Source organism: Lagenorhynchus albirostris, chromosome 5 (genome assembly GCF_949774975.1).
Source record: "Lagenorhynchus albirostris chromosome 5, mLagAlb1.1, whole genome shotgun sequence".
NCBI lineage: Eukaryota > Metazoa > Chordata > Mammalia > Artiodactyla > Delphinidae > Lagenorhynchus > Lagenorhynchus albirostris.
In genome coordinates, this window is record NC_083099.1 from 98350533 (window position 1) to 98363535 (window position 13003).

At 38.3% G+C, this 13003-nt stretch overlaps 2 protein-coding genes across 13 annotated transcripts in view; one reads left to right on the forward strand and one right to left on the reverse strand.

Annotated features, from left to right (window-relative positions):
• CMSS1 (cms1 ribosomal small subunit homolog) overlaps positions 1–13003 on the reverse strand; it is a 382900-nt gene that overhangs the window by 250590 nt on the left and 119307 nt on the right. The gene's annotated exons all lie outside the window — the stretch shown is intronic.
• The window catches only part of FILIP1L (filamin A interacting protein 1 like), a 287005-nt gene that overhangs the window by 180218 nt on the left and 93784 nt on the right, over positions 1–13003 (forward strand). For 7 of the 9 annotated variants that reach the window (XM_060150678.1, XM_060150679.1, XM_060150683.1 and 4 more), the window contains 3 exons: positions 2404–2656; positions 3399–3572; positions 10202–10380. In XM_060150678.1, coding sequence (XP_060006661.1) covers positions 2414–2656; positions 3399–3572; positions 10202–10380 — 596 coding nt within the window. In that variant the 5' untranslated portion in view covers positions 2404–2413. Of the gene's footprint in view, positions 1–2403; positions 2657–3398; positions 3573–7131; positions 7216–10201; positions 10381–13003 lie in introns of those variants that run through there. The other 2 variants (XM_060150685.1, XM_060150686.1) reach the window with 2 other exon arrangements.

Below are 13003 nucleotides of genomic sequence, written 5' to 3' on the forward strand. Positions count from 1 at the left end.
CAGACCAGAAAAGATAACATCAAAACATATAATCAACAAAACAGTTATTTATAGAGTATGTAACGAATTCCTACAAATTCATAAGAAAAAGACAAATAATACAAAAGAAAAATGGGCAAAGACTATGAACAAGCAATTTATGAAGAAATTCAAAGGGGCTCTAAACACATAAAAGGATGCCTGCTCTCATTAGTTATAGAATGCCAATGCCAAGAATGCCTGCTCTCATTAGTTATAGAATGCCAGTTATAGAATGCCAATGCCAGTTATAGAAGTCAGATACCATTTCACTTACCATATTGGTAAAAATTATAAATTCCCTAATAGCAAGCGTTGATGAAGATACAGAGCAATGAGAACTCTTACACTCTGCTATAAATTGGTACTCCATTTAGGAGAGCCAAAATCCCATTCCTATGCTGTAAAGAATACTACCTGAAGAAATGGATGTTCACAGGAAAAAAAAAATGCACAAGAATGTTCACAGCTGCATTTTTTCTAATACTAAAAAAAGTAAACTATTTAAACATCCATCAACAGTAAAATGGATAAGTAAATGGTGGCCTATTCATATAATGCAATACTATATAGCAGTTAAATATGTAAAATAAGTAAAATGGAGCAAGCAAGAATCTCCAAAATATAGGATGAAAAAACATTTTCAGAATGATACATTCAATATGCTGTATTTACATTAGGTTTGAAAATCTGCAAAGCAATACTATATATTGCTCAGCAATATATACACATGCATTAAAAGTATAAACTAAAGTATAAAACATGCGTGGGAATAATAAACACCAAATTCAAGATGGTTACTTCTGGGGTAGGGCGGGTATAGAGTGGGTTAAGGAAGAGGTACATAGGGACTTCTACTATATCTATAATATCAATATTTTACTTAAAAAACTGTTTTCTAATGTATATAGTAAATTAGGATTTTACAAATCTGTGTGCTAGCATGTAGTGATTAATTATATTTCCATACTTTTCTGTATGCTTGACCTTTCCAGATTTTTTTTTTTGGTCACGCTGTGCACAGCACGTGGGATCCTAGTTCCCAGACCAGGGATCGAATGCGTGCCCCCTGCAGTCGAAGCGCAGAGTCCCAAGCACTGGACCGTCAGGGAATTCCCTCCAGATTTTTAAAGAAATATTATTACAAATGAAAAGCAAGGTACCAATAATGATGAAAGGGACTTCCCTGGTGGTCCAGTGGTAAAGAATCCACCCTCCAATTCAGGGGACACGGGTTCCAACCCTGGTCGGGGAACTAAGATCCAACATACCATGGGGCAACTAAGCCTGAGTGCCGCCACTACAGAGCCCACGTGCCCTGGAGCCTGGGTGCCACAACTAGAGAGAAGCCCGTGCCACAACGAAGAGCCCGCACCACAACCAAGAGCCTGCGCCGCAATAAAAGATCCCCACATGCCATAACTAAGACCTGACACAGCCAAAAAACATAGAAAATAAATAAATAAAATAAATAAATATTAAAAAAAATAATGATGAAAGTTTCATGATTTTTAGTAATGAGTAAAGTTAACAATCTGCTTGAACATCACTGAAGCAGACTATAAGTTCACTTGATGTTTTCTCTTTCCATTACAAACCTCAAAGGCGGAAAAAATTATCTTGCTATTGTAAATTAATTTGGATAATTATATAATCAGATGTGGAACTAATATGTCCCTGAAATATTAATTTATTTTATACTGTTTTCATAATGGTTAAATACTATAGGCACTAGTGTTCTTATTTTGTAGATAAGGGTCCTAAATATAAATCCTTGACTTATCTGAGGTCAGCTCTGGAATTTTAGCAGAATGTCAAGGATACAGCCAGGGACCAAGCCTTCATTCCTTTAATATTAGACTTTACTGTCATAACAAAATAACCCAAAGTATTTTGTAATTCTGATGCTTGTCTCTTAAAGCACCAAAGGCTAAGAAATTTAAAAACTCTTTTTAAACTTCCACAAGGAAACACTATAATGTGAATGTGAAGAAAGTTAGAACAATTAGCAAATTTACCATTTTACTATTACGTTAAGTACATCTTACGTAAGCACTTAGGCCTAGGTTGGAGGTATGACCCAGGTCCCTGAGGTAGAATGCTTGGTGGATGAAGTTCAAATACACAGTCTGTTTACCCATGGACATAAGTGGCCTTAATCAAAGCAGAACACATTTTTTAAAATGTTGATTTTAAAAACAGAAGTATAAATAAGACTGTGATTTATGAATCTGCTAATGCCCTTCTCTGCTGTAGACTTCAGAAAGATCGAGTCTTTGGCTGTGGTAAATATAACAAGAGTGCAGACTTGTCAAAGCAGTAATAGGAGCTCTTATTAAAACTCTACTTCCACTAAGAGTTACAAATTGTCTTCCTTCTTTCCAGCCCTTAAAGAATGCGTTCCAGAAGCAGTGACACAGAGGGCTCAGCCCAAAAGCAATTTCCAAGACATAGTGAAGACTACAGTTTCCAAGGTCCTGAGAACATGAAGCAGAGACAGCAAGACAAAGACCCCACCAGTGAGTCGGATGCAATGCTTCCGTATCCTAAGTCACACAGTGGTAATGGCCACCAAGGAGAAGACCTCTCAAGAGACGACTTATTATTTCTTCTCAGCATTCTGGAGGGAGAACTGCAGGTCAGCTGGGTTAGAATTATCCCCCTCATGCTTCAAGGGGAAGGCTGCTTATGAATTTTGTGTGGTGGCTGCCACAGAAATAGGTATTTGTGCTTCATACTTGTATATACATGAAATCAAAGTACACATTCACAGAATTCTCTTCTGGCAGCACGAAGAGCAATTAATCACATCTAAAAGGGCTGTTGTTATGACATGCGATTGGCATGCACATTGTGAAAGGTCACATCCTCTGCCCATGCTGCTCACAAGCTTCAGTGCACAGGCACGTATGGGTAACAATAATAGCAGATGACTTCTGGACTGGTTTAAACAACAATAGGTGCTTTTGTACCTCACATGAACTGGCTCCTAGACTTGCCCTGGCATTATTAACCTATACAAAAAACTAAAAACAGCTGCTACATATATAGAAGAATCTTATTTCCTATCCCTGAAAATGAAAATGCCAGTCCATTGAGGCATATCATGTTATCTGCTTGTCAAACACAATAAAAAATGTAGAGTCTCCCCATGTTGTATAGTGATCACTTTTAAAAACATTATTAATGTGTAACTAGACTGTAAGAAGGATGAAGTAAAGGGACATAGTTTTGCTACCTTTTCTAAAAGGTGCTATAACCAAATATGATTTGTTTATATTTGAAGGAGAAGAGAAAAAATACTCAACTACACAAGAAATCACTTGCAGAGACTGCTGGTAGATAAAGTGGGCTTTCTGAAATGCTTTTTGTTCCTGCAGGCTCGAGATGAAGTCATAGGCATTTTAAAGGCTGATAAAATGGACTTGGCTTTGCTGGAAGCTCAGTATGGGTTTGTCACTCCAAAAAAGGTGCTAGAAGCTCTCCAGCGAGATGCTTTTCAAGCAAAATCTGCCCCTTGGCAGGAGGATATCTATGAGAAACCAATGAATGAGGTATGTATCACATCAGGGGTGTGTACCGAGTAAGCTCACCAGCCAGTAAAGCACTAGGCCTGGCAGGTGAGCAGGACATGTAACTCCTTTTTCGATTATTTATAGTTGTATGTTTAAAATCTTCCCCAGGTAGATAAATACTACATGCTCTACAGGAAAGAAAAGGAGAATAAATCATGGATGGGATGTTCCCACTGGGTTTGTTTCTTGACATTAGACTAAAACCTAACAAATGCAAGAGAATTCCTCTCTTTCGCTCTCTCCCCCTCTTTCCCTCTTGTATAAACACATAGACACACAGACACACACAGATACACACAGACATACACACTCAGACCCAGACACACACACACACACACACACACACACACACACACACACACACAGAGGAATCTGCACTTCTTTTGGAGATCTGAAGGCAATAATAAAAAACAGATAAAGTTTAACCATAGAAGTTAATTTCTTTGAAAACACTGAAGTATTATGTCATAGAAATTCTGAGCATGAATGGAAACGATCTGAAGAATTATCCAGGAAACAGAGTTTTAGAAAGTATACGTTTTAGATGAACACATAACTTCTTTTTCCTTCAAAAGTTTAATGACAGTAAAGACTTTTCTCCCACCAAGTATGCCCAACAATGACAACAGCAAAGATGAACAGTCTCAACACGGCCACCACTGCACAAAGATACAGCACTGCTTGCTCTTTTACTTGCTGATATTTCTGAAACTCCTTGGCATCCTTACTTTATTCTTCTATTTTCTTCTGAGACCTCAATGGAAAATTTCATAATTTTTCATTTTTATAAAAAGTAAACAACTAGGAGCATAAGTTAAGGCTAGAGAGAGTGAAAGCAAATTTTGGGCAAATTTCCCCCACATACGCTCTGGCAACCTACCTCAGGACTGACCTCTAATGTCCTTGCTATTCTTGTCTTGAGTGTCTCATGACAGAAGCCTACCATCTTGCCAAATTGTGAAAGAGTTTGGTCATATGGATCTGCTTCTCTGAGGGGTGAGGGTGAGGATGAGACCACCCAAAGTCTGTTGATTGCGCTTTAATCCAAATTTTAAACAAGAGGAGCCGAAGCCTCATTCAAGTCAATAGTGTTAAAACTGTATTCTGGCTCCCAACACAGTGACTGTGAAACAGCATTAAGCACAAATTCCCCAACCAGTATAAGTGCAAATGCAAGTTAATTATCACTGAACATATACTCACAAAACTCCACAAATGGCACAACCCCTCAACACTTCAGAGTAAAATGAAACAGAATAATTCCAAACTTATCCTGAAATCAGTAGGAAAAGTTTTAGCTACTTTTGTAAGTAAATAATTCTATTGTACACAGGCAAAACTGGAAACACCCTCTCTGCAAATGCTTGCAATCCTAACTCTGCAAAGTGTCCCTAAAAGTTACCCATAATTTGGCCCTGCTTTATGAATCCAACCTTCCTTGATTACTCAACCAACAGATACCCCTACACAGACACACACACACACACACACAGACACACACACACACAGACACACACACACACACACTTCTTACATTCCCATCTCCATGATTTGTCCGTTTTCTTCTCTTGCCTACTTCCGCCTGATAGATTTCTCTCCTCAGCTACCAGTCTCTCCCAGTTCCTTGAAGCCCCTATAATTCTATCTACCCAACAACCCAGTTGCCTACCCTTTTCCTCTATCTAGAAGGAATGGGTGAGGGGGGATATCCAGAAAATAAACAATAAAGGGAAATTCTGACTAGGAGTCCCTAGATAGGGCTGAAGAAAAGAAATAAAGTGGGGTGTTCCCACTAAGACCATACTGGGGGGCACCCTAATTACATCAGGGTAAGGATGTGCACGCTAAAAATTTATTATTTTGTTTTCCTCCATCTTCCTCCTTTTATTTTCCTCATAGTGTTCTTTTAAAAAAATGTGAAAAATCTCAACCATGTCTAGGGTAAACTAAAGGGGATTTATCTAGTCATAAGGCAAAATACCTTAGAAAAACAAACTGTTCTCAGCTATGTCATATGTTAGGAACACTGACTTAAGGTGGAGGCCTGTAAGCTAGAACAAAGGATGTGGATGGGGAGAGAGGGAGGGAAAAACTCATAGTCCAGAACAGTTTTAACCTCCTATTCCTTTCCAACCTAGGCTTCTATACTAAAAGTTACCTTAAAAAAGATACTTGAGTTAATGGCCTAACATATTCTTAGTTCTTCCAAAAAAGATATCAAGAAAAATATAACAACAGTTTGGATTTATCAAGGTACTATAATAAAAGAATCTACATACCTTATTAGCATTACCTTAGGGCAATTCTTAAAGTATTGATACTTATTTTAAGCAACTATATAGTTCAGCTTTTAAATTTCATTTCATAATTTTCATTGTATAAAAATAGTTGTGCTTCCTGTCTTCAGGGTGCTTAATGTCTCTTTTAAGAGTGACAGACAACAAGTGATCACACAATAAGTATATAATACACACTATGTTAATTTTTGTGGTGAAAACCACAAAGCACTATGAGGGAGTATAATGGGGGATCGAATTGAGATAGAAGAATCAGGAAAGCCAAGTTCCAGAGAATGAGTGGGGGTTACTCAAGTAGAACATAAAGAAATTCCATTTCCAGAAACATTGTGGATGACATATCATGAAATCATATCACTAAAAAATACATAAAAACATTAGATAAAATATCTAGCATACTCTTAAGTGCATGGATGAGCTTTACATGCAGCTAGAGAAATCCTGAAGCCAGGAACTAAAAAGGGAAATTTCCTCAGACTAGCTTCTGGCTCCACATATTTTCAATCTTTCTCTTCTGTAATCCACAATCTTCCAGTGCTAGGAACCAAAAGACATATTCATTTTGCAGTATAGCCTCTGGTTTTTCACTTCTGAGCATGGCTGGGTGAGCTGGCACACCCAGAATGCTACCAAGATGGACAGTTGAGAGGTATATTGTGAGAGTGATCTGAAGCTCAGTAGATGACCGAATAAGAATGACACAGGACTATCACCATTCAGGGTGACAGCAAAACAAGGAAGGGCTTTCAGAAGAGTCCGGTAGGGGTCATGCTGAGACAAGAATCATGCCCCCATTTCCAGTATCTGAGATACTGAGGCAGTGTGAGAATGGGCAGTCTCTATTTTAGGATGCTAGCATTATCCAGGAAAACCAGGTTTCAGTAAAGACAGGGAAGAAGATGGAGCATTTTATGAATAGCATATTTGGTTACCTTTGATCTACTAAAACAGCCAAATAATTTCTCTACTGTCTGAACCAGCTTTATCTCTACTAGTATATTCAGGGTAATCAAAGAAAAAGACAATCTTCAAATAGCCAACAAAAAAGAACAAAGAGAACCAAAGCCATAACTCAGAAAGAAGACAAAGCCCCAAATTAGGGTGGTCTGTGACTCAGGAGCTATTAAAACAAAGGTCATTATTCTTTCCTAAACATATATTAAGCAACCAAAAGCAAAAAGACTGATGATCTCTCTGTCCTTCATTCTTTTTGACCACGGGAGAATCCAACCTATTGGAACACATTGGACTTCCTTCATCCTAGGCAAGGAGTTGGATTGTATTAGCGGTTGCGGGTAGGATATGACATCAGGGAGGCTAAAATGGTAAGCCTGTTATTGCACAGTAAACATTAATGAGTTATCTTTTTAATCTTTCTTCCCCTGACACTCCCTAAAGTGACTGAGTCTTCCTGTTTTCTTCCCCAGGCTTCATTCAATCCACAAGTGGGGCTAGATCAAAAAGGGGCAGTGGTTCTTTGATAGTCCCTTAGTGCTTAATGATACACCACCTTACACTGCTCCTAATTGTTTAGTGTGTATATCTTATCTGCCTAGTAAGAGTGTAAGCATTGAGACTTTAAAATTCTCCCATGGCAACTATCATAGTACTAAATGCATATAGCATAATAGACGCTTAATAAATAGTTGTGGCCTTGAGAAAACTGTGGCAATACAATTGATCTTAGAAATCAAGCCCAACCACTACATTTATAATCGAAAAACCTGAAGTACACAACGGTTAAGTGGCCAAGCACACACACACAATTGGTGGAAAATGTGTGTGGCCAAGCACACACACACAATTGGTGGAAAATGAAATGAGTTCAGACAAGCTCAGGTCCATCATCTGATCTGTAGGAATGAAGAAGAGACTGAATTAAGAACAACTGGCATATTTTCTAAGAGGCATTTTGGGTATGGAGAAACGAAGGCACAGAATAAAACTTCAAGCATAAGCTAAAACATATCTAGAATCACTTACACTTTCTTTGGGAACTTTCCCTCTGCAAGGTCCCTATTTGACACCTTTCCAATTTCTGCTGTTGACAAACATGAGGTCCTTAGCACCAAACAGCATGGAGTAAATACAGGCCATTCTTCAAGAGTCATGGAAGGTGAGAGAAGGAAAACCCAGAGAATTAGACATTTCACTGATATGAAGAAACAAATAATTCTACTCAGGAGTGACCAGAGAAAGCCATAAAGGAAGAACAGGAGAAGTTTTGGGTGGAAGGGGAAAAAGGTTTCTATGTCCTGGCACTGAAAAAAGCAGTCTTGAAGCACCACGGTGTGTTCTAAGAACTACCTGAAGTCTGGTGTGGCTAAAGGCTGGGTGAGAAAAATGGGAAGGTACGGAATGAGAATGGGGTGGAAGTGTTAGGAGGCCAGATGGTGAGAAACCTTTCAGCTCTGAATAGGAGAGTGGAGTAATCCCACTGGTGGAAGATTGTGCTGTCACTGATCAGGACAGGCTGGATGGGGGTGAGGCTGAAGGAAGGGAGAGCTCTTAGGAGATTATGTAACAACGGGCAATGATTCTTTCCAACCTTCCTTCCTTTTCCCTACAAACAAACAAACAAGCAAACAAACAAAATAAGGAGGAAAAACACAATGGAAAGCAATAGTAGATTAACTAAACCTTCTCTTTTTGGGCTAAACTAAGTTTAATATTCATGTCCATACAACTACAAGAAGCTATCTGAGGAAGTTTCCTTTATGAAGCCTCCCTTAGTCATTCATTTATGCTTTACTAAATACCTATTATAATTATTCATTTATTAATTCTAGGGCCGATCTTGTGATAAATTGAATGTTTCTCTAAGTCAAACGTCAAGCTCCCTAAATTAAGGCTGATTCTATTACTATTTCACTCTCAAATTCTAAAAGCAGTTGATTTGAATTTCCCATATAATGCAGTCTAGTGTTTGGGCAACTGGAAGTTTTCAGAGAACTGTTGTTGCTTGAGACCCAGGACAATTAACACTACAACCTCCCTCTCAGAGGATGGTCATTAGTTAAAAGTGACTCTGCCAGCAAGCAATACAATTTAGCAATTTCAGCTTCCACAAAAGGATTGGTCACATTAATTAAAAATCATCACCTATATGACATAATGAAGTATTTTGTGTGTGTTAAGGCACCATTATAAACCCATATTAGAAAACTAGACAACCAGCCTAAGCGTTTAGAGGTCAGTTGGGTTCTGTATGCTGGGACACCTTTATTCCCTTCTTTTTCTGAAATCATTTGGCCATTTTTGTGCTTTGGATTCCTAGTTAAGTATGTGCTTTTTAAGGATGTATGATTTAAACTGGCTTCAAATTCAGGGTCACAAATTTTCAGTCTTTTACAATAAAGGCAAAGGGCAAAATCAACCAATATTATCAGTTATAGTTTAGTATTGAACTAATCTAGACAGTCACATGCTTTCAAAACCATGTTCTTAAATGGATTTTAATTTATCACTGGTCAAAGATCCTGAAGCACTTTTGTTTTAATCAGTCTACTTCCCTCTTTTCTTTCTTGATTCCTTGCTTGCTTATTGTTTCAATCTGTAAGCATATACTGGGCACCTACTATAAGCAAAGCTCTCTATTAGATGTTAAGAATTTAAGAAAAATAGAATGTAGGCCCTGCTTTCAGGGAGTTCACAGTCTAGCAGAGGAGACAAAAGTAAATAAGACACGGGGTAATTGTTTTATAATAGAGATATAAGTAGGCCACAGAAACCAGAAAGGACTTGGTGTTTACACCAGGTCTATACCAACACAGAATTGATTAACAAGAATTTGAAAAAAATACACAAACACCTTTATGAATAATGCACTGAAAAACAGACCATGGATCCAAGAGATGTACGTGAGCAGAGTACTTTAGGGAGGGCTGGGCAGCTAGGGAAGTGGCAGAATCAAACACTGTACAAGGATTCCTTTACTTTCCATCATTTCTCTGATATGGTTTCCCTGGAGAGAAAAGGAAGTAGCAAAAAGGGGGTATGGAGAAATTGTTCAGATATTTACAGAGGAACCAATGTTTTTTTCTGGTTAAAAAAAAAAAATGATGACATGGGAACTAAGATCCCACAAGCCATGTGGTGAGGCCAAAAAAAAAAAAGACAGTAAGAAAGTTACATTTGTGTTGAAACATCAAAAAGTATCAATTAACAAGAGTAATGATAAAAAACTAAACAAGGAAATCATAAACCCACTGTTGAATTAATTTGTTAAAACTTGGATATTTCTAAAAGAGGGAGAGATGGCAGTATTATGAATGATTTGTACTTAGACTATTAATGTATTTTCTTTTGTAGTTGGACAAAGTCGTGGAAAAACATAAAGAATCTCACAGACGAATCCTGGAACAGCTTTTAATGGTAGAAAAATCTCACAGGCAAACCATATTAGAGTTGGAGGAAGAAAAGAGAAAACATAAAGAATACATGGAGAAGAGTGATGAATTCATAAGCTTGCTAGAACAGGAACGTGAAAGGTAAGGCTACTTTGGACAAGACAGTGACCTATTCTACAAATTCTTACTAACCTCTCACTATGCGCTGGGCATTATACCAAGGGATACAGGGATACAAGGTAAATATGACAACCTCTGGTCTCAAAAATCTCATGGCCAAGAGTGAGGAAAAGGATATGTTTAAAAACAATATCAATACAATGCAAGAATAACCGGGTGTGACAGGACTATGGAAACATAAGTGCTGGGCAACTGATTCTTCAAGGGAGTGCCCTGTGAAAGCTGCAGAGAGGAGGTAACGGGTCTAGTCCCTGTGCAAACAAGAATGGAGACCACATACAAGGCAGGGGCAGGAATAAGTGCCACAGCATAGAGGTAAGAGAAGAGTATGGGTACTGAGGGAACTAAAGCTTTCCACATGGCTACAGCACAGGGTGTGAGAAAAGGAAAGGCTAGACACGAGCAGCTGGATTTTATACTGTTGGCAAGAAGGAGCAAATGACAAATTATGAGGAGAATGCGTTATCAGGGATGCTTTCTTAAGGAGCCATTAAGGAAAGACGGAAGAAAGACGGGGCAGGTACGTGTTCCAATGGCTATAGGGTTAGGGAGGATGGGGCATAATAAGAATTATTTATGACGTACAGTCAATATGAATTAGTGACTAATGTGACTAGAGAGCAGAGCAAGGAAAACAGGAAGTTATACTCCTAGTTCTTCACCAAGGTACAGAAAGCAGGAATGGGGCACAGCTTTTTGTTGTTGCAGGATTTCTGGTTGGGGAGATAGTTCAAAAGATGGAGGGGGTCCTGTTTTAGACAAGTTGAGCATGAAGTACCTGGTGTATTCCACTGTTCAGTGGGGAGAAGGATGTGTCTAAACAGACAACCCACCATTAGAAATATAGGTCTGGAAAAGGCTGGGCTGGTGATGTGTATTTGTAGCCAGTGATAGCTGAAGTTATGGGTGTTGGTGTGGTGAGGGGAGAGAATTTTGAGATGGGAACTCTAGAAAACAACACAACATCCCATCAAATTAGGGTTTTCCTCCAGAAAAATGGGTCAAGAAAGGAAGCTGAGAAGGAATGAAGAATGGTGGAGGATTAGAACAACTAGAAGAGAAAGCAAGGAACCAAGCAAGGGAAGACTTTCAAGAAAGAGTGAGCAAACAGCACCAGATAATACAGAAAAGGATGACCAAATGTCCCAAGATGGCAACAAGGAAGATACTGAAGAACTTAATGAGCCCTTTCAATAAAACAGTGAAGGCAGAAGCCAAATTGCAATACTTTGAAGAATAAATAAGAAATGAGAACATAGAAGCTTAAAATGTGAACTAGTATTTAGAGAAGCTTGGCTACAAAAAGGGAGAAAATGGTTGGTAAACATTTTATAACCGTATGGAAAGCAGGTTATTTTGCTCAACTTTGACCCTCTGTTCTGAATTACCTTAGAAAGTATGAACATCCATATTAAATTGAAAGAACAATGACTCCTCTCTATTAATACTGCAAAGATAGAAAATAACCAATCTCAGTAATGTCAAATTTTTACTGGACCTTCATGTCACTTTTGTTATTCCATGTATACTTCTCTTATGAGTTACAGAGCTAATGATGCTAGATTCTAACAATCACAGAAAAATACAGAAAAAAAAGTTACTGTGAGTTCCCTTTTCTAAAATACTAGTAGCCTCAACTGTTTTATTTGACTACTTACAATTCATATTTTAACTAGGTAATCAAAGTTACATAATAGCTACGCTAATGGCAAACTTTCATTTCTTTTCAGTGCACTTCATGGTAGTCGTCAGAGCACTAGAGATTCAATGGCTCTCACATCCAGTTTCTTTTTCTACATTCATCAGGGGTTTGTTTTTTACTCGTTACATAGAGAGGGGGTCTTGTTACCTTGCCTCTCATGAACCTGAAATATCTTCAGGGCAGATTAAAGGAGCAAAAGAAGTCTGGCACCAAGGGAAGATCTGGCTCAGACCTTACACTATAGGATTTGTTATTCAATGAGACAACGTCATATTAAATATTATTTCGAACCCTTGTGATTTGGCACCTGTGGCCTCATTTGGCCTCCAAAACTTATTTGGCACTAACTTGTTGAACACGGACACTTCCTTTCATCTCTCATTATTATGAACATTTATTGACCATCGTCAGAGTGCTGCCTGCCATAGAACAAAGAGGTACTGGAGGTCCCTGCCCCGGGGGCTTAACCACGTTAATGGAGAAGGCAAAAGGATACAGATTTAGGGTGGAAATGTGAAAGGCTGTTGGTGGTATAGTTCTAATGTTCACCATTGTCTCTCTACTATCTTCTGAAGGAAGGCTGAGGAGGGCTATCCAGAAGTAACACTGTAAAGCTGGTGGGCAGATGGTGAAGATTATTTAAATCAAGAGAGCAAAGAGGAACAACACTGAGAAATGAGGACAAAAGAGCACTAGGAACAAAGGCCACGGGCTAGAGGAAAAGGAAAATAGTGGGACGAATGTAAATTGTACACCAAGGAATCAGTATATTAAGAACGGTATTTCTACATGTATCAAAGTAGTTTAAGAGGGAGAATTTAAAAGATCACATTTTTTAGCCATATAGGATGCAAAGGTTTTTTGTCTTGAAGAATAATGAAA